General features: G+C 38.6%; 1 protein-coding gene and 2 pseudogenes across 1 annotated transcript in view; 2 read left to right on the plus strand and 1 right to left on the minus strand.

The window, feature by feature from the left end:
• KCNU1 (potassium calcium-activated channel subfamily U member 1) overlaps window positions 1-9,841 on the plus strand; it is a 124,194-nt gene extending 114,353 nt beyond the window's left edge. The window contains exons 28-30 of the mRNA XM_011373317.1: window positions 4,939-5,133; window positions 6,921-7,045; window positions 9,457-9,841. Coding sequence (XP_011371619.1) covers window positions 4,939-5,133; window positions 6,921-7,045; window positions 9,457-9,841 — 705 coding nt within the window. The remainder of the gene's footprint in view (window positions 1-4,938; window positions 5,134-6,920; window positions 7,046-9,456) is intronic.
• A 4,748-nt stretch (window positions 9,842-14,589) lies between these two features.
• LOC111729171 lies at window positions 14,590-14,708 on the minus strand (annotated as a pseudogene).
• Window positions 14,709-16,842: 2,134 nt separating this feature from the next.
• LOC105300913 lies at window positions 16,843-22,570 on the plus strand (annotated as a pseudogene).
• The last annotated feature ends 457 nt before the right edge of the window (window positions 22,571-23,027 follow it).

Here is a 23,027-nt window from a genome sequence, read left to right on the forward strand (position 1 = left end):
AATCTCTGCCTAGTGGCTTTCTGCCCCAGCTCTTGAATCCTTAATGATGTTTGGCACAGCACACTAAACACACTTTAATACTATTTAGAGCTCCAGCCCCAAATCTCTGCCCCTGGTGAACTGAACTAGACCTTTGAAAATAATCAGGGAATCCTGCCCATTCTTGTTTCCCTTCCCTCTGAGCCTGGTACTGTCTTGACTTGGCCTTCTAAGAGTGGAAGTGACTTCCTATCACCCAGCCACATGAAAAGAAAGAGCCCAATGGTCAGGCCTGGGCCTCCAATCCCATCATCTTCACTGTTCTGAGGACCATTCATCTCGTCCAGACTCCTGACCTTACACCTGATCATGTGGAAATGACAGCAATAGCCTCAGAGAGGAAGAGAACATTTATCCTCTTGCACTAGAAACATTTAGGGCCACTGTAGTGGCTCCAGAATACAGTCTCAAACACCCAGTTTTATTCTCCATATACCTCCTTGCAGAGAGGTGTAGGAGGAAGGCAAAGTTCTCAATCTTCCCACAAGTGCAGATGGCAGTATGGGCTTGAGGTCTATCACTCCCCCTAGACACTCCCATGACAGATACCAGAAATGATCAGTTCCCCACTTCGGGATCATACTTTCAACTCTTTCCCAACACAGACCTCAAGTCAACTTCTGCTGTTTTGTTGTTGAGGTAATATTAATAATCAGAGCAATCTCTGTGATAGGAGTAGTAATAACCCCTTCTCAAGCACTTACTTTGGGTCAAAGTCTTTGCTAAGTGCCTTACTTATATTACCTTGTTTAATTCTCCTGTGAGCCCAGTTTGGAGAATGCAATTATAAGCCTCATTTTACAGATGAAGAATCTGAGGCTTAGAGGGGTAAATAATGTGCCAGAGGTCACAGCACCTACAGATGACGAGTTGATTTTCAGAACCAAATTTATGATTTATGATTCCCAAATGATTTTCAGAACCAAATTTATGATTTATGATTCCTGAGTTGATTTTCAGAACCAAATTTATGATTTATGATTCCCGAATCAGACCTCACTACTACAATCAACCACCACTCCAGAAATCTCTTTCTGTCATAATGACTATTTTTCCAATACATTGATATTGAAGTTTTGCTTAGAGGAGCTTGTATGCCAGAGTGTTCCAGAACTGCTGAAGAGACAGGTGAGGAGGATGAGACCAGGGTGCGCCTACACCACCATGCCCCCTCCACACAGAACGACTCTACTTTCATCTGTCACGTATGAGGCCCCTGTGTAAGATTTGATTTGAAGAAAGATTTCTGCTGTTAAGAAGACTTTGAAAACCACTCCCTAGAAGTTAGGCTATATGACAGAGAAATAAAATTAAAAAACCAGAATCCTGCTCTATTCCAAGACAGGTTTCCAGTTTCCAGTCAGGAGCTTTGTATGGGAAACAGGAGTCAGTCATTCTGCCCCATTTTGCATGTCCCTTCCATCCCATCATTTCCTCTCCCCAAAGAACATCTTCCGGGTTCGGCTCTTCCAACCCGCTGCCCAGCCTAATGCATTAAGAGATGTGTTTCCAGTGCTGCACAGTCAGAGGTTATCATTAGAATCAAAGTGTTTGTTTCTCTGATGCCCGTATTGCACAGGATTGCAAGGCTCAAATCAGATGAATTCAAAACAAACTCCCGCAGGAAAAAGGTGGCTAACATCTCAGCAGTTTCTAAAACAACATGAGGTCACCAGTCAATTGACTCCAATCTTGGGGAACTATATATCCAACCTAATAACTTAAGGGCCCCCTTTCTTCTCATGAGTACTCAGAAAACTTAACAGTGCGTCTCTACTTTTTCCTCCTAACTGCCCTTAAAAAACACAGAGGAGAATGAACTCACAGTCCTGAGGATAAAATAGAGCCTGAATAATGTGATATGACCTTGTCACTGCTTAGAAATACAGAAGTTTTGTTTTAGATTTTCGTGCAGTTTTTTCTTCTACCCCTGATATACCTGTGATTTTTTTTCAACATGTAATAATGGATTCATCCTCCAAATCTCCTGAATCATTTGACACTATGGCTTCAAGTATCCCCTGGTATATTATTGTAAACTCCTGCCTCAGTTATAGAAACATACCTATAAGGTAAAGCTCAGATTCACTTTTAATCCTTTCTCAGTTTAATGCCGTAAAAATTAAAATACGGAGAAGCACTCAGGCCCATAAGCAGAATTCCTCTATAGCTTTACAACAAGAGAACTTCAGAACTGGACATGAATTAGCATTTATTTATTTATAAGGAAAGCGAGGCCCACAGAAGTTACATGACTTTCTCAACGTCACTCACCTGGTTCATTGAAGTTCTCCTATCATATAGCTTCATTCTCAATTACAAGTAGTTCTCAAAGAATGTTTGGTCTTAAGGCCTTTTGAGATTCTCGGAATAAAAAGCAGCAAGTGGCCAAGTTGTTAATATCCATGTTATTAAGTAATATTCTAGGTTATGAGAGACACCTTGAGCTTCACTGTAGCTAAAAGTTAAAACAGTTTGGTCTGCAACGTAAGTCCAACTTTCAACTTTCATGTTTCCTTGAGAAAGAAAAAAATTAAAAAGGGAGGACAGAAGTAAGAAGGGAAGGGGAAGGAGGGAGGAAAGAAAAAAAGAGAGAGACCAGGAAAGCCAATACCATAGAACCCCAAATGATAAAAATTTGAGATGAGCCCACAGAGTAAGGGTGACATGTAAATCCCATTATTTTCCCCAATATAGAATTGCAATCTTTTTGATGTCAAAACTGAAGAAATGATATATTCAAAAGCTAAGCCTCTCTCAGTTAAATATGTAAAGTACATGCTTCTTTAGAGCCTCCGACACCAGGATAACCCTAGAATTTACTCCTTTTCTTTAATCAGTGGCGAATTATTCTAACAGCATTATGTTTGATCACTCTACACTACGGCCACTTGTTCTTAAACGGATTGTGGCTCAACCTAGATTTACATCCTCTATTCCCTCCTGGATTTCAGGGAGCTGATTCCATAATCACACTTTTGGGTGGCAGCATGACGGAGCAAAGGAGAAATGAAAGGAGGTGGCCATCACTCGGGGGAGTCTTTCAATCTGGACGTTAGGGTGGAGGAGGCATTTGAAATCATCTTTTAATCTGAAAAATATTATAAAAGTTATTTTTTCTCTCTCCTAATTTATTTATATTGTATTATTTCCTAGGTCACCTTGTCTCAATGGCCCCTACATTTTACTAGCAATATTTGTTTATTTGTTAAAAATCAAATGCCAGTTGTAGTCAGTATCCTTACAGCTTTTGAAGGAGCCTTTGTTCAAAGCACTCCTGAGGATGTGAATATTAAGTAGACAAAGTCTATCCTCTGAAAGGACACATATTTTAAGGAAGTGTATCTCAGCAGTATGATCTGAGGACCATCAGTGTCAGAACCACCAGACATGCCCTTTAAATTCTGATTCCTGTATCTGTCCATAAATTCTGATCCAGTAGATCTGGGATCCTAGAAATCTGCATGCATGAATATCACTTCAAGTGATCCAGATGCATAAGAACCAATGTTGAAGAGAACAGAATTTAGTTATGTATGCTGTATGTCTCATTTAATCCTACAAACAATGCTCAGAGGTAGGTATTATGATGTCAGCTTTAAAGATTGTAATACTGTTGCCGAGAAAGAACACATGAATTGTCCAGAGGTATTCAGCTAAGACATGCCAGTCCAGGATTCAAACTCAGGTGTGTTTCAGACAAACTAAATAGAATAAACCCAGTGGCCATGGGATCACAAAGAAAACTTCATTTTGAGGATGAGGCCAGCATAGAGTTCACCCAGTTGATGAGAGATGAACTAGATGTTCCAAAGCAAAGGCATGAAAGAGTAAATGTATAGCTTGAGCAACTGCAAACACTGCTGTGCCCTGGAAGGACCATTCATGGAGGAGGTTAGCTTGGTTTTCCAGCAGGGGTATGGCACTGGAGGTCTGAGGAGGTGGACGACATGCTGTGCTTTGCTTCTAAAGAATCTCTGGAAGCATTTCACACAATGGATTACAAATGAGAGGAAATAGCAAAGCAGACTAGTAAAGAGGTCCCCATCAGAACCCAGGTTTTAGAAGATAAGTCCCTGAAAACGGGAGTAGAGAAAGTGAATGGCAAAATTTCTAGAATCACAGCAATTGAAGTCATTCCTATTATTTATAATAGAAACAAAATTATTGACTTTTATATAGGTACTCTATAAACATATAGATTCTAATTTTTACTGGAGTAAAAGTCTAACTTAGATAAAACAAAGGGTATAAAATTTAAAACATATATTCAATATATTTGGGAAGATCTAATGTGTAATACATTACACTGCTATTTATATATATGGCAACACCTAGTCTACATTGAATGAGGTAAGAATCTTTTGGAAAAGGAGTTTCAGAAAATGGCCAGGGTTATTCAGACTCAAAATAGTTTCAAAATAAGAAGTGTCCCACGTGTCCTCCTTTGGTTTCATTTTGATGCCAAAGTTTCTAAAATTCCAGTCACTTATTCAATAGCTACAACCTGTAAAGTACACAATAAGAACTATGTGAGATCTAAATAGTAAGACCTAGGTCAATACCAGTCCTCAAGTAGGTCACAATCAAAAGGAATATAAGTAGATTCAAATCTAGAAGGTTCAAGGGTAGATTACAATATCAGTAGTCTCTTGAAGAAAAATCTGTAGAAGTCGCATTAAATACATCTTTTTAAATATATGTTAATGATTACTAGGGTATCTGTGGCCTGACATACTGCCCTATCCAACCGCCAGCTTTTAGTTGATAACGAGAGAGACTGCTTTGCACCATCAGATCCATTTCAAACAGTGATGCCCATAAATCTCTGACTGTACACCTTCACCGTTTGCATGCCAGCTCTTCTGACTTAACACATGGCCTGTCCTTGCTTTCCAGGCCTTCTACAATTATCATGTCCTGGAATTTCTTCAGATGCTGGTAACAGGAGGGATAAGTTCTCAGATGGAACAACATTTGCGTAAGGATAAGTTCCTTGGGCTGATAGACAGCTCTACTACAATTATGTCTGGAAGAAGGCGGTGTAAGCTGGGGCTCCTGTCCTTAAACCAAACCATTTTGTCAGACATTCAAGTGAGTCTACTCTTAATAGAGTTTCCCATTTCCTTACCTCTCTGACTTTCTGAAAATGGCCCAGGCTGTTTGGGTTCTTAGATGGCCTGTAGCACAGAAATAATAACAATAATGGTAACAACACATTAACAAAACTTTGTATTCATAGAGCCTTTTACAATTTTCAGTGCATTTTCACACTGGTATGGTTATTTGTTACAGCAGTTCTAGGAGGTAGATAAAGCAGTTGTTATTATCCCCATCTTCCAGACATAAAATCCAAGCCTGTAGGAAGCATCAGAGAGGTCCAATAACTTATACCTTGACAAGGGTATTAATAATCATTATAATAGCTAATATTTACTGAGCATTTTCCCTCTGCCTATCTGCTTTGATCTTTCTTTATTTTATCTTTCTTTCTTCCTTTCTTTTCTACTTAAAATATCCAAGGATTTACATGATAGGCACTGTTATTAATCCCACTAAATAGATCAAGAAGCTGAGGTCCAGAGAAACAAGTACTTACCTGAGACCACATTGTCTACCAGTGGCAAAGCAGGAGTGCCTCTGAGGCAGCCTGACCCAGGTCTGCCCACTCTCCTTATACCAGAACCACTAAAGGAATCTGATCGGGTTAGCTGAAATCAGGCGAAAGGATTCTATGTTTGTGTCAAAGGAACTGACTGGGTTAGCCAGTGGAAAATGCTTGAACAGTAGATTATAGCAAGGGAAAAGATAACCATTATGGCAGATTCCAGTGGAGCATCTGGACATTTGGGTATCAGAGTTGAGTCCATCCTGGGAATAAGTAATCTGCTTATCAGTGTGGTTCCTTTTGGTTTAGTTGACACTGACATTGCATTCAGCTCTCCAGTGTAAATGTAGGGGCATGCCTTCATAACTAAACATCTTTTGTTGGTTCAGAGGACATCAGCAGAACCCTCTTCACTAGGAGCAGGCTCTTCCAGGCCTCTGTGCCTGGTGTGTCTCAACAGATACCGGCAAAAGGGCAAGCCCCACGATCTGTGCATCTGACTTTCAAGTGCAAACAACATTCCGGAGCTCCCTCAGTATGGTTTGGTCCTTCACACTTCTGTGGTCCTTGGTTCCTCACCTAAGATTGGCTTGTCAGTGATTATATGCCTAGGACAACTGCCGCCAACAACTTCCTATTGGTATGAAAGGTGACAGTGGACTGGTCAACATACCTCTCCTTCCTTTCTCCACTTTGTCTTGTCCTCACTTTGTTCTTTACCCTAAGGAGTGGCACACAGAACTAAACAGGCTATTTTCTTTTGACTTCACTGAACCCTTTAGCTGCTGCTTTTGAGCTCACCTGCAGTGCCCTGTCTGGCCTACAACCTGAGAGCAAGGTCAAGAGGAATAGTTGGGACTATAATCTATTGTAGAATAGAATAAGATTACTCTCTGGGGGTCGGTGAACCTTCCAACTACTTATATACCCTGAACCTGGGGTCTTCCAACCTGTTCCTCATTGTTGCTTCTTAATGGTTACCAAAACAGCAGTGGAAATAAAAAATGACCATAACAACATGCCACACCATACCCACCAGAGTATCTTGAAAGATCAGAGTGATAAAAAACAATTATTGGAATTAGATGCTCAAAACTAATCATAAGCCTCACTCCCAAGCCACTTGACACTGCCACCATAAAGATATTAGGAAATGATTTTCAGGTTTTCCAAATTTCTACGATAAAGAAAACCAATGACCCTCCAGTAAGTGCTTGTCATTACTTGATTAAAGTGCCAGCAGATATATATTTTTTTCCTCTTCTCTCCCCAGCCAAAGAAGACCTTTGGGCAAGTTTTCTGTGGCTCATTAGATAATTTTGGGATCCTGTGCCTTGGCTTATACCGCATGATAGATGAAGAGGAGCACAACCCGGAGCATAAAAGGGGAGTATGCGGGTTTAGAAAGTGCTAGCTGACCATCCAAACATAAAAGCCAAAGCCACTTTATTCTCTGTGAAAGAGAAGTCCAGAACTCAGGGTCCACAGCTGCAAAGAAGGGTACAGGGGAAGTAGATTACGATGTAGGGCAAAGGAAGAATGCACATAAATGACATGAATAAACTCCAGTAATTAGGATCCAGTGTAAGCCATGTAAGAATGGTATCTCTGTTTCCAGTGAGAACTGAAATGTAGATCCAGATTTTAAATCAGGTTTTGGTTTGGTTCGGTTTTGTGTTTGTAACTGACCTCTTATCTATGTCTGTGTAACTTTTTAAAGCTGAATGCCACTGTCCACATTGGAAATGTTTACTCGTTTTATGTTGATTTATTGGGTAAATACTTATTAAGTGTCTCTTTTCTAGCCATTGTGCTTTGTACATATAAATTATGGGAGTGACATGTTCAAATTTAAGCTTGAAGGAAGAGCAATCTGACAGCAGTGGGGAAGATAGAGGAAATACGTGTGGAGGGCAGGAGGAGAAAAGAGAGGGTGCTGTCTATGGACAACACAGTGATGTAGGTCCACACTAAGATTCTCACAGTGGGAATGGACCAGATTCAGTAAAGGAGGAGAAACTAAAAATGATAGAGCAGAAATAAATGGATGGAACCTGTTTCAGGGGAAAGGGGAAAGATGCCAAATTACTCAAAGTAAATTAGTGTGGAATAGAAAGAAAGACAATTTATCTGTTCATAGGAGAAAAGAAGGAAAAGAGTGGATGCCAAAGCCAATATGGCTAGAGATGAGGGGTGTGCTTAAGGGAATTTTTATGTAACACTGGTATTTCTCAGTGAAGTACAGGCATATCCTTTGCTGAGAGAAAAGACAGGAAGTATTACAGGGAGTTGAGAAAGAGGTAAAAGTTCAGATTAACTACTGAGAGGAATGGAAGAAGAGGTTAACTGTGGATTTTCAGGAGCTCTACTAGACTGCAAGAGTAGATGTACTCAGATGACAGAGAAAGAATGACAGAAAGTCATGGTCAGAGAGTGATATATTGAAGCATGAGATTTTGGAGGTGGAACATGTCGGGAAATTATAACATCCACTATGTGGCCTAGAGAGTATGCTTTAGAGATAAAGATCACCACTGGGCATTGGAAATCGAAGAAATGTGTCTAGATGTTGGAGTTGTAAACCACATAGACACTGCAGGTGTGTAAGATGACGGGGCCACTAGAGTTTGAAAGAAAAAGTGTCCCAAGTGCCAAAGGCCTAAATAAATGTGGAGATCTATAGAGGACACTGATGAATCAAGAGGGAGGGTGATAGGACTCTAGAGCATTAACCACAAAGATGATGGGGAGGAGTGAGGTTCTGGAAGCAGCACTGGGAAGTCTGAACTCCATCCACTTCCCCTGACGCCTCCAGAAAACCTGTGGAACGTAGTAATTGGGAGAATGTGGAGCCCATACTTGAGAGGACCTCAAGGAAAGAAATGATATTTCTGTTTTAAAGGGAGTATGTAACTATAGTAGATCTTGTTTAGAATCTTCTAGAGGTTAAAGGGGACTCAGTGGGAAAGATAAAAGTGGGAAGATTATTTAGTGAAAGGTCAATGTTGCACTGAGATTGGTGTTTAGGAAAGAGGTGGTAGTCAATTTGGGGAGCCAAGGAAGAAATGCAGGATGAAAAGCTTGAAGGGTTATTCCGCCTCAGCATCCTGACATGAACACTGGCATGTTAATTACTCACATTTATTGAGGATTTGTTCTGTGCCTGATATTGTGCTAAGGTACCCTACCTCCCCACTTTCTTTCCATGCAGGTCCGGGTTCTGGGTATTAAGACTCATTGACATTTGCTATTTACTTACCAATCAAAGTTTCAAATATAACTTTAATGTTTCTTCCTTTTCTGCATTGACCACACTATATTCTGTGTGAAAGTTGGTGGCATAAGCATTAGGGTAGGCCTAAGCCAGGATGGAAATATCTGGAGTGTGTGTAATCTTCCAGTTTTGAAAACACTTAGCTAAGTGCTCAGTATTGAGCCAATTGAACTCATTAGTGGAGTGGATATTAAAAGCAGAGAAATCTGGAGTCAGAAAGGCCAATTAGGGATCTGTCAAACCAAACCGCAGCGCTACCCCTCTGCCATGAAAATGAGAGAAGTGAGACGCCACGCTTAAGGTCAGAGACAGTGTCAGGGGCAGGGGTGAAAGCCGTCTCCCAGTTCCTAGTCTAGGCCTGTCCTACTGTGCTGCGCCAGGGATACTGACTATTCACGAGAAACCAATGAAGCAAGGTAAAACAAAAACACTTCCTCTTCTGGAGCAGCAGAATGACCGCCATATTTTGGCCATTGCCCATAGCCTTACTATCCCAGCTGCAGAAGGGCAGACTCACTTTTCCCTTTCCTTACAGATTTGTGATTACCCGGCCAGTCAATGATTTTAAGCTGCTGCCCTCAGATCTTGTGTTTTGTGCCATCCCTTTCGACATTTCTTGCTACAAAAAAGACACTTCATGTCAAGGTCAATATGAAACTGTAAATATAACATCACCGATATCAGAGGTACCTCCAGACATAAATTACTCTTCCACAGTTGGCCCATTTGACCTGAAGACACCACAACCATCAAATATATCAGTACATACTTTGGAGTCAAAACGTTTGTCTGTTAGTGATTCTAAGAGAACTGTTTTGACTCAGAATGGTAAACCATCACCCCAGACACATCCAGATGAAACCGTGGAAAAAAATGGAAAAGAAAACATGATGGAGACCATAGAGGAGATCACTGAATAGTCTGTGTCAAATGAGACCTGCTGATATTCTCCACAAACTCTTAGCTCACAATTTATAAGGCATCTCCAGAGGTGGTGACGTTGAACAAGGAAAATAAAAATGGAAGCATGTCTTTTCATGCCCATGGCTTTGTGGTTGATCAGCTGGCCCACACTATTTGGGAAGAAGCAAAAGGCTGATCCAAACCCACTGGATCTGGCATGATTGATAAAAAAATATATAATAAATGCCCCTGTAAAGAAAGTTCATTGTTCTGTGTCCCTTCAGCGACATGTGAATTCGAGCTGTGTTAAAGAAATTCTTCGGCACTTGCTGGGTTCTTCCGGTCAGTCAGGGAGTATAAGAAATCAAGATAAAAATGACACTGGAGACAAGAAATAAGAAACTCCCAAATCAAGAATCTTACATTCTTTATCCTCAAACAGGCAAATAGCAAATTAGTATATTATCTCCTTCTCTTTTTTCCTCATGCTTTTTCTTCATCTCTCCCTACAGGGAGTGACAAAGACCAGATGGGAAGATGCCACTTTGAACTGGCAACCAATGTGTGTAAAACTGAGACCTAGGCACATGTCTGGCACAAGAATGACTATTAGAGCATCCTGGGATAGGGTGCCTGGGTGAGGTCAGGTAGACTGACACAAGAAACCTTCCAAATTCTCTAATTCAAGAATAAAGGCATCATGGAATAAAAGATATAACACATTTCCCCACATACCAAAAGGAACCAATCACTGCACTATAAACCACACCTTTAATTAAGTCATTTCATGTAGGTATTATTCTGTTAACAGTAAAAAAAAAAAGTTCAGCCCATCCAGCAGGTATTTACTCTCAATCAGTGGTCTTATAGTGCTGAGCTTTGTAAGCTATGTCGTCTTGTGCTCTAGATACACCACAGGTAGAAGGAAAGAGGAAAGAAAAAATAAACTATATTTCTCATAAATTGTTTTACATAATGTTTATGATACCCTTGACATTTTTAACAACATTTTTGCTGATTTGGTATTATTACTTCCATTTTACAAAGAAACTATGTCACAAATAGGGTTCCCAAGTAAAGTATACCCAATTAAATTTGAATTTCAGATAAACGATAACTTTTTAGTATGAGTGTATCTAATTTATTGCACTTAGGTAGTTAGTAATCAAATCAACATTTAAACCTGGTTTATTTGACTCCAGCACTTATACATGTTATGCCTCCGAGCACACAAATAAAAGAAATAGAACAAAACTAAAAAAAAAAAAAAATCATCCACAGGAAATAAAATTTTGTATCAATTAAACTTTGGTTGTAATGAAATCAACTTAATCTAATGTGGAATAAAAGAGTTACCGTAAGGAAGGTTGTCAGAGAACAAGGAAATCCCTTTTTTTATTTCTTTTTAAAGCTTACCTGTCTCCATCTTTCTCTTTTTACGGACTGACTCTCTCTTCCACATATGTGGAAAATATATTTTCCTGCAATTCCAGATTCATAGGTAGAGTTATAGGTGCATGAAAGATTTCACTGGGCTATCTCTGAATCTCAAATTTTAATTTCTAAAAAAAAGTGTATAGCGTGCTCAGCTTTGGCCACTACATCCCACTATCAATGGCCGAGGAGCAGGGTGCCTCCGGGTGGAGGACTCATCTTTACAAAAGGAGGAGAGGATGATTCATGGCCTGGGAAGATATGCTACCAACATCTACTGCAAAGATAGTATCATTCCCTCTCCCTGTTCCCTGGACCATTTTACACACATAACAGGTTTAGCAGACACAAAATATTTCTGAGAAATAAAGTATGGAGTAGCCCTATGTGTATTCAAAATCCAAAATCCACTGCTATGCACATATTGACCAATCTGTTTACCATCTCAATCTCAGTTCTCCAGAGTAAAAGCTTATCCCACAAAAGATCTCTTTTCAAGATGGTAGAGAAATCGGAATGAAAAATTCTTTATCCTTCAATATTTTAGGGGACTGGGTACCAGAAATACAGCTAAAGAAATATTGAGGCATATGTAACTACAGACAATGTGTGAGCACTCATACTTCCAGTATGGATAAATGTAGTTGGCAGAGTACTCCTAGACTCATGTGCCAAGTGATTCTATAACTTCAGAACCAAACCCTTTATCTATAGATGGCAACATTTTAATACAAGTCATAACACTAGATTCTTTGGCAATATAGTGTTCTGTTCAGAATGATTGTTTAATTCTTATGAAAAACTGATAAGGAGATAAAACATGCAAGCAACTTACATTTCATAAACAATATGTGGGCCAGTAGTTTTTAAGACTTTTTGTGGCTTTGACCCTTTTGGAAAATTGGATAAAAGCTATAGCCTTCCTCCCCTGGAAAAATTAATATATGCATATATTCCACAAATTTCATCATTTAAGTGGGAGGGACGATCGTCTAGCTATCATCTTTCCAAATTTCTAATACAGGTCTCCTATAACCAGTGGAGTAGTCACTAGAAAGAACCTAGGGCAGGAGAGTCAAGAAACCTGAGGACATATTCTGTATATCTCACTAAATATTTATGATCTTGGGCAAGTTCTTAAACCTTTCTCAGGAACTTTACCGGCTCATTTTACTTTTTGTAAATGCAAAAATTTGAACTAAAAGACTTTGAACACTACTTCCATCTTCATTCATTGAACACATATTTATTCACTACATACTACATATCAGACACTTCATTAGATCCTGAGGCTAGAGTAATTATCAAGACAAAATTGCTTCCCTCACAGAGCATACACTCTACTTGGAGGTGGCAGAAAATAAAAGAATATGTAAATGAATAAGATAATTACAGATGGTGTCAAATACGGTGAAGGAAATAAACATGTTGATGTGATAGAGAATGCGGTGGTCAGGGACCGTGGAAGGGTGGGATTCTGTGGGGGGAAAAAAAACTATTTTAGGAAAGGAAACTTGAAATGTTCAAGAAAAGAAAGCAAGCCAAGTCAATGTGGTTAGAGCATAGTGAATAAGCCAAAGGAAGAGTCACATGATATGATATTGAAGAAATAGGCAGGACAAGATTAAGAAACATTCTATAGACCAAGAGAAACAGATTACACATATTTTAGCTAAATGAGAATACTTAGAGGTATTCTCTCAAAGAGAAGCTCTTTAATAACTTTAAATAATAGAACGATGTGTTATTTATATTTTCAAAGATCACTCTGGCACTTATGGTTTCAGTAGTATGATGAACTGAAATCAAATGGATTTTCTTTCTACTACGAACATTCAGAAATGCTAGGTAAGTTGTAATAAAATAATTTTTTAATATATAGCAGTTCTTAAATGGAAACTGCCAGCCAGAAGCAACAAGGAGGTCATATTCAAAAAAAGGTATTTGTGAAAGATATTGGATTTGTATATAGGACTGTTTAGTCATTGACTGAGATTATAATGCCATGTGGAGCCAGGAGATGTAGATGAGAACTGAGACCCAATTCAACCATCACCTGGGAATGATCTGCCCATCTATGTAAAAGGAAATAAATAGACTCCTAATCTTGGTCCAAGATAGGAATAAGAAAATTTATCTTTGCTTAGGGATGTGAGTGTCAAAACACCTATCATAAGATATTAAAGCCCCAGGCTCATATCACATGCAGATGTAGTATCCAAATTTATATCCTGCTTGGCAGGAATTTAAAACTGAGAAAATAATTGGGGGAAAATTTGATTCCAGACCAATAACACCCGTGAGATAACTGGTAGAAAGAAGTTAATAATGCTTGGCAGGAAAGAATACTTCAACTCAGGGCAAACAGGACTCCATTGGGAAGGGAGGTGTGAATTTCAAACTTTTTAAAAACTGACAATAAGCCCCAAAAAAACTGAGAAATGAAATGAGGAAATTATCTCTTTTAAGTAAGAGCAGACAAATCAGACAAGAAGGTTAGCATGACCCCAGATTTTGGGTATTAGAACAATCTGAAAAAGACCATAAAATTGATATATTTAAAATAATGAAAACAGCTTAAAAATATGATTAGAAGTCATAATGGAAGAAAAGCATACTGTGAAAATATAAGCAGGCAGAGTTGAAAAGAATCAAAACTTGTGAAATAGTTGATTAAATTAAAAATTCAGTGTAGAACTTGAGCAATAAATTAGATACAGATAAATCTGAAGAATTTACTTAAAATATAAAATGGAGAGATAAATACATAGAAAATATGAAAGACATGTTAAGAGACATGAAGGAAAATAAAAAGTTCAATATACAAAAAACTGAATTTTCAGATGGGGAGACAATAGAGAAGAGGGAAAAAAAAGTCTTAAATTTTTTAGAATTGATAAAATACAAGGATTCTGGGCTATAAGAAGTCCAGTGAGTCATGAGGAGGAAAATTAAAATAAATCTGTATGCAGACATCTCCACACTTAGAAAAACAGATTAACTAGAAATGGATTACCATTAAGAAATTACGAAAAAAAATAGACCAATATCAAAATGATGAGGGAAAAATAACAGAGGACGTAAACATATACAGACTATATCATCTAAATTGCTGTTCAAAACAGTTTTAGGTGAACAAAGACTGAAAACACTTCGAGAGCTTTACTGAAAGAATTATAAAATGATATACTTCAGCGAAGAGAGATGAGCCCCAAAAGATGGAGAAATATATAAGGAACATTTTTTTTTTTTTTAGGAGAGGCAACCCTTGGTTGACCTCACAGATTGCAAGGACCTTGTCAGCTTACAATCCCTTATTTTTTATTCTTTACACCTACAGCACCTGGTCTTCCTAGGCGGTCTCCCATTCAAGTACTAACCAGGCCCGACCCTGCTTAGCTTCTGAGATCAGACGAGATCCAGCTTGTTCAGGGTGGCATAAAAATTGGAGATTTTTGAGATAAACATAAATAGATATTGTTTGCAATAATAATAGTAATAGTAATAATTTTAGAAGAGTTAAGAACAAGTTGGAACTAACAGGTAGAAATAATAGGGAATATAAAAGAGGTGTGATTAAGTAAAATTATAGTAAGATCATAGCATTGTTAAGGAAGAAAGCACAGATAATAACTGTAGCATTTGTTAAATCTATTAGCATGTAAAATTTTTGAAGAATAAAGTCTAAAAATAAAAGGAAGAATACATAGTTCCAAATCTGGTGAGAAAAACTAAATAATAAAGGGACAAAAAATGCAATTAAAAATGTTGACTCAATTTATGAGAAGTGAGCATTTTTTTTTAGAAAAGCAAATTAAAATAATCGCATATAGAAAAATAAAAAATAGTAATAAATACAGGTCTGTAAAATATTAAATCAATGTAAATGTATCAGTCTTGTTAAGTAAAGGATAAAGGTTTTCAGAATAGATTTAAAAAACAGTTCTATGCTCTTTATAGCATAAACCATAAGGATTCAAAAAATATGAAACTGAAAGAAAATAGATACACTAGAAAAATATGAACCGAAAAAAGTGGAACAATAAATATCAGACAAAGTATACTTTAGAGCAGAAATCATTGCTGAGGGCAACAGTTTCATTTTGTAACCATAATACTAATCTTCAGCTAGCAAACAAGATAACAATTCTGAAATTTTATGCATATAACATGGCCTTAAAATATATAAAACTAAAACCGGCAAAATTACAGAGAAATCTAGAAATCCACAATCACAGGGAAGAATTTTAACACATTTTTCTCAGAAACTGACAAATCAAGTAGGAAAAGTTAGTACATATATAGAGTAGTATGAACTACATAGTTAACTAGCTTGATCTAATGGAGATTAGATAGATGATAGATGATAGATAGATAACTAATCTATCAAGTAGCAAGTGGATATTCTTTTTCAGCACACAAATTGTTTAAATTTTCCATGAAGTCATCAAGCATCCACTCCCTATGAGCCAATGATACTATACCACCCACAATGTAATAAAATTCAAAAGTGATAACAAAGACCCAAACCTCAACAAATAAAATTTACCAACATATTTAGAAATAAGCAAAACAACAACAACAAAAACAAAAAACCTAAATCAACTATGCTTCTAATTTATAACTTCATAACAGGGATTACAAACTTTTGAGATCTAAATTATAATGATAAGACTACATATTAAAATTTGAGGTATACTTCAACAAATGGTGGTGGGAAAACTGGATATACACATACAAAAAAAATGAAGAGGGACCCTTACCTTATACTATATACAAAAATTAACTCGAAATAAATTAAAGACTTAACTGAAAGTCTTGAAACTATAAGACTCCTAGGAAAAAAAAATAGGGGAAAAGCTTCATGACATTGGGTTTGGCAACGATTTCTTGGATTATGGCACCAACAGCACAGACAACAGAAGCAAAAATAGATAAGTGGGACTACATCAAACTTAAAAACTTTACAGCAAAGTAAACAATCAACACAGTGAAAAAGCAACTTGCAGAATGGGAGAAAGTACATAAAGAATTTCTACAACTCAACAATGGAGACCCAAACAATCCAATTTAAAAATGAGCAAACAACTTGAATAGACACTTTTCCAAATAAGATATACAAATGGCCAACAAGCATAAGTTGCTTAGTATCACTAATCATCAAGGAAATGCAAATCAAAATCAAAATACATACATACAATGAAATATTATTCTGCCTTTAAAAAGGAAATCCTGTCACATGCTATACAACATGGATGAACCTTGAGGACACTATGCTAACTGAAACAATCAAGACACAGAAAGCCAAATACTAAAGATTTTACTTATATGAACTATCTATAGTAGTCAAACTCTTACAAACGAAAAGGAGAATGGTGATTGCTAGGGGCTGGGGGAGAGGGAAAAGGGTGTTGTTTAGTGGATATAGAGTTTCAGTTTCACAAGATGAAAAATTTCTAGATATCTGAGATCTGTTGTACGACAATGTGCATATAGATTACACTACTATACAGTACACTTAAAAATGGTTAAGATGGTAAATTTTGTTCTGTATTGACAACAATAAAAATGTTATGCTATACATATGCCAGTACAAAGAAGTGGATTTGTAACCTTCTATGCCAATGTGGAAATAGATGAAAAGTAATTAATTAAAAATTAATGGGGCGATTGTTCAATTTAGCAAGTTAAAGAAATACGAGTAAACTAGTATAAACCTAGAGAAATTTCACAACACTCTTGGTATTTCTCAATGTAGTTGTCTAGAACAGGAAACCAGAACACAGATTCAGAGACTGGTTCACTCAATAGCTAATCATTTGTTATTTTGAGGGATAGCAAAATTGTCCTCTATCAAATGGATCGTTCATACAGCCCAAAGAAACACTGGGGCAACATCTGAACAGAACTGAGGAGTAAGGCAACTAGGTTAAGATAAAGAAGCTGAGGAGAAAATGGGAAAATTCCTTTAAGATTCACGTTCAAAATGTGGTCCCCAAACCAACATCTACGTTATCTGTGAGTGGGCTTGGTCCCAGACCATTTGAATCAGAATCATCGGAATCTGCATTTTAACAAGATCCATAATGATCCATACATCAAGAAATGTTATATATATGTGTATAATAATGTCTATCTGTTATGTTACACATTTATATATACATCATATATACATACATACATACATACATAAATACACACACATGTATAGTAGCTTCTGAAAACCAAAAGATTTAGAGGTTTGGTTTTAATGAAAACTACCTCCTCCAGCATTTAACTATTTGGCATTTTAACTTCTATTTAAGACTTATAGTACATTCCAAACACCTCTAATTAACTATAAAATCCTCAGGCTAAGTACCTTCAGCCTGTAAAGGAGTTAATAAGGGAGACTGGAGTTCAGTGAAGTTGATGCCTAGTTTCCTGGAGGAACAATAACTTACAGCTCAAGCCTGAGTTGTTTCTTCCAGGCCAAAAAAACAAGAGACCAGCCTCTAAAATCTTACTTCAGTTTTTGGCGTGGCGTGCTTAGGGAGTGTGGAAAGTGAGACGGAGGGGAGGCAGTGAGAGGAATGAGGGCTGCTAGGGATGGGAGGGGGAGATGGAGGCCCGCCCTAACACTAATTAGGTTTGAAAGAATACTGGATGAGTACAGCCATCGTGCTGAGAAGAAAGGAACCTGAGCAGCTGATGCTAAGTTCAGACTAAACTAACTGCAAGTCCCCTGAGGACTTCACAAGGTAAACCTGATGGTCTTTGTCATTTACAATCATTATCAGGCAGGCTGCTCCTGTAATTTTACTGGGGAGCCAATTAACAGATCCCTGAAGCGACGGGGGAAATGTCCCAGCCCTTGTCTTGTTTTTGAAAAGGAAAAATAAGGCAGCGTTTGTGCTGCTGTCTCCTGATGGTTGCATCCTATAAAAGCAGGGTGGGGGGATAACTTCAGACAATGCAATGACTCCTCAGCTCAGGTGAATGGTTGAAATTAGCCCTTCTGCCTTCATTTACTCTTTTCTCTCTCTAGCAACCTAAATTACCCTCCAGATAGCCCAGCAAGACTTGTTACTTTCTTTTCAGATATAGGAAAAGCTGACCATCTTTCTCTCTTTCTTGTCTTCGAGAAAATATCTTTGTAGCATTTCATCTTGCAAGTGGGTGGGGAAAGGCCACTAACGCACTAACAAGAAGGCAGTAAAGAAGGGCCCTTCTCCTCTTAAATGTATTACTCGACCCTACTCTTTCCCCTAACACCGTCTTTTCTCTTGCCCTCCTGTCACAGTCAGACTTTTTAACTAGCTGTCTACATTTATTACTTTATTTCCACATCTCTAATTCACTACTTAAACCACCTTAACCTGGCCATAATCCCCGTTATTCTGCTAAAAATACTCTTTCTCAGATCATGAATACATTTAAGTCACTTAGTATAGTAGGATATTTACAACGAGCCAGACTTGAAGCCTCAGCAGAATTCAACATAGTTGATCTCCTTCGTCCTAAAACCTTGTCTTCCCATGACTTCCATGAAACAACAATCTTCTCGTTTTCTCTTTTTCTTTTCTGATTATGCATTCTCACATTACCTTCAGCTCTCCTTTTATACAACACAATTAGGTATGAGCTTTACTCAAAGCTTGATTAGGGACCTTTTTCCCTCTCAAGGATCACCGAGTGATCCAGATAATTAAAGAAAACTGGAAAGCATATACCTGAAATTAAAAGAACAGGGGCTACTGACCTCTAGCTAGCCATTATTTCCATGCAAGAATGTGGGTCCGGTTTTACTAGATTTTTAAAAAAATTCCAGAGAATTTGAGAATTCTGGTTTTTATATAAAACTGTTATGCTTTTTAATTTTTGTTTTATAGCTATGCTAAAGTAGCTGTAGCAGATCAACCCTCACTCGAAGAAAAAATTTTTAACTGGATAAAAATTTTTGAAAATATCTGTTCGAAGTGATCATAGAACAACACAGTAAGAACTGAACGGCTAAGGTCTAAGAGAAAAGAAAAACACTAAAATGAACTCACCATTCTATGCCGTTTTTCCTTCAAGGCATGTGCCAACTACTAGAGTAAGTGGTACTAAACAAGAGATCAAGTTGAATTTTAAGGCTGAAAGCTTTCAGCAGTTTCCAGCTAGAAAGGAAAAAAATTGGAGTTGATGGTTATCTAGGCAGTTAAGAACTGAGGGGACCTGGTTTTGGCGGAAAGAGAATTGAAAACTGTGAGCATGACTTTCTGCGCTGCTTTTTTCCCTGAGGGAATTGTTTATTCCTAATAGTTTCAACATGAGAAGCTGAGAAGCTAAGAAGAAAGGATCGACCATAAATCTAGAAAGCTAGAGAGCCTGGAGCTTTTGCCAGGCTCTGAGTGCTAGGGAGGTGGAAATTGGCATTCAAGGCCGAGCAAGGGGGATGGACCCAGGTAAACAAACTTTGCTTTCAGTTAAGAGTCTTGAAAGGTCTACTTTAAGATTACTTTAAACTAGAAATAGAACAGGTCACACAAAGCCTGAAATTAGCTTTAATGCTTCTCATTTCTTGATTATATCAAGGTGATCAATCCCTACTATAGCTACTTATAAGTAAAAAATTAACTCTCTCTGCTGGAAGTTAGCATTACACAGAGTTCCTATTCTTTTTCTACACAATAGCCGGCACTCAGTAAAATGGTTGGAGTCAGTCTTATCTCTCTGCCTTAATTTAGGCTTTTCTCTAGCAACCTAAATTAGCCTTCGGATAGACCAGCAATACTTGTTTCCTTTTAGTTTCTGAGATATGGCAAAGCCGATAGCCTCTTTTACCCCTTTGTTCCTTTAAGAAATGAGTAAATAATTACTATGAATGACAGTGGGGAGGCTCAAATGACCAAAAACCAAAAGAAAAGAAATAGAAAATGGAGACAACCCACAGATCATCCAGATATAATATATAAGACATAGACTTTAAAGTAACTATAATTAACATGTTCAAGACATTGGAGACACTTCCACTTGGGCACCAGGTATGGAGGGACAACCCTAGTTTGATAGGTGTGTGGATTCCACTTGCTTTTTAACCCTGAAGGAAATAGACTAGGAGTTCTGTTGCAACGGTGATCCAAAGGGCTACTTGGACACTTCACCTGGAAGAGCTGGACAAAGTGAAGCAGTATCACAGAGGAGAAGCCCAGAAAAAGGCCTCCATGGAAGCCAGAGTGAAGCCTCCTATCTAACCGTATATGGTGTGCATGGGCCTGAGCAAGCCCCATAATGCACTGAACAATGTCAAAGACATCCACCAATGTCAACAAAGACTGGAGTCAGAGCATCAGCACCATCGAGAACCTCAAGGATGTGCAGAATGTCTTGCGTCCTGCAGCTCAGCCATCTTCTCCAGCTGTGGAGAACCTCAAAATCATCTCAGTGCCCCAGATTATGAGGAGACCCAGGACCTCATTAAACCAGGGGCTCTCCTGCAGGCCCACTGAAAGCTAAAGGACCTGGAGTGCTCCCAAGATGGACTAATATATAAGCAGCACTGCAAGGAAAGTGGGAACATGCACAATATGACCTTCATCCATGACTATTTCAGATGCTTGCAGTGACTCTCAGCTGAGCTGGCTAAGCAGCTGTGGATGGCACTGCAGAGTTTGCTGATCATCATCCCCATGACTCCACTTTGCTAGTCTCAATTGTCAGGGTCAGGGAAAAAAATTGATTGGTGCATATCTGACCAAAAAAATCAACTAGCTTTGTTCTTTCTGGAAGGTCCAAGAATTGAAAAGAGAAAACGTTTGCCATCTTGGACAGAACCATGACTATGGGAATCGAGGGCACGAAGGCAGACGTCGGGGAGTCTGCCAAGATGTGGTTTGTCTGCCTCCTGGAAATCCTAAGGAAGTACATCCTGGATGACCTCATCTTTGCCAAAAACCTGATAGTTAAGTGTTTTCCTCCCTATTATGAGGTTTACAGAAGCCTCCTGAACATGTACCACCAGGCCCTGAGTACATGGATATAAGAGCTCAAGTTGGAAGTCCTAGAAGCGAATGAGATTACTAGCTGTTGAAGTGGGTCTCAGACACCAGCATAAGCACAGAGATGATGCAGAATGTGGAGCTGGTCCCAGAAGTGAACATCAATGCCCTGGAGTTTTCACCTTCCCCAACATGGTCTCTGAGCTGCTCTGCAAGTACATGTCAACTCTTGCTTCAAACACCATTGCCTAGCTGTGGAAAACTCTAGAAGCAGACAAGAGACTGAGCCTAAAGCTGACCACAGTGGCACCACCACACCACATTCTAGATGTCTGAACAGATTCTTCAAGTTGCTGCTCAGATATGTGATGATTTGAAAACAAAGGTACTAGTTTGTGTCTTCAGCAAATGAATTCTTCATTAAGTAGGTACAAAGATGAAGCTCAGTTGTAAAGCTGAACACTTTAAAGAATACTTTGGAAACTGGCAATGCCCACACTGTGTTCAGGGTATGATAGTCATCAGCAACAACTGCCAGAATCCATAGTCAGTCTAAAAAAGGAAGTATTTAAACACTGAAATGAAGAGGGCGTATATCTGAACCAACCACGCAGGGATGGGATTTGAGACACCATTGCAAAAGAGAGCTGCGGCAGCCTGCTGGAGCAGATCTTCTTGAATCTGAGCAACATCTCAGTGAGCTGATGTCAAAGACATGGCTGTTAGGTTTGAATGCTGTAGACATTATCTGTGTCACCTAGGAAGAATATTTCAATGATTTTGCCAAAACTGAAAAGTCATATAAAAAAGAAGACAATGACAAGTGGTAGCAGGGTTAGCTGTGGGCCCTCATGCAGAAGCACATCTCATTCTGGAATACAAAGGAGCATAAGGAGGGTGCAGGGGGATGGTCAGGGAGGCTGAGTAGCACCACCTTCTATTCCAGAAGTAGCTCTCAGATTTCGCAAAGATACAGGCGGGCATGGTGACACTATTGTTACCATTGTAGAAGTTATTGAGCTAATGGACCCTTTTCTGCTCTACCTGAAAGTCCTGACTCTGGTCAGCAAATGCCCAGACATAAGGGACGAACCCATCAGCACACTGCTGGCCATGTGAAGTGATGCCAGCAGGCAGGCAAAGCAGATCATCATCAAGACTCTGGAACAGGGCCCGATGCAGGCGAATTCAAACTACGTGCCTACCTTCAAAGAAATCATAGTTCTGAGCCTGAACGTGGCAAAGCTTCTCAAGAGGCCTGTCAGTTTCCAGCTTTGTGTACTTTATTCTGCACTCATCAGCCTCACCCTCAGAAATATATTAACAGTGACTCTCAAGGGTTCACATTAGATGTTTTAGTTTCTCGTGCCCATCTCTTGAGGTGCTGAGCATGCTGTTTGTGAGGTGACCAAGCACACGGCCTCTTGACAAGTGGTCGGCTGATTGTGATTCTTTAGGCTTTCTCATTTTTTACTGTCAACATCCTTTGGGAGGCAGGATTCTGATGCAAAATGCCTCGTGGTTGACTGTTTATCACAATGGTTAAAAGATGTGTAGAAGGGAAGAGGCTCTATCTTTATTCATGTCGTGGTCTTCACTCACTTCTGCCTGGTATAATTTCTGAAACCTTGCTGCATAATAAAAGAGTCTAAAATCCTGAAGAGAAATGAAAAAAAGAAAAAGAGAAATTGAATGACAAGATGAATAAATTTACCAATTCATTTAGTAGCATTAATCGTTTTCCAGTGGAGTCTTTAGGGCTTTCTACATATAAGATCTTGCCACCTGCAAAGAGAGAAAATTTCAC

This window comes from Pteropus vampyrus, unplaced genomic scaffold (assembly GCF_000151845.1).
Source record: "Pteropus vampyrus isolate Shadow unplaced genomic scaffold, Pvam_2.0 Scaffold8, whole genome shotgun sequence".
NCBI classification, from domain to species: Eukaryota; Metazoa; Chordata; class Mammalia; order Chiroptera; family Pteropodidae; genus Pteropus; species Pteropus vampyrus.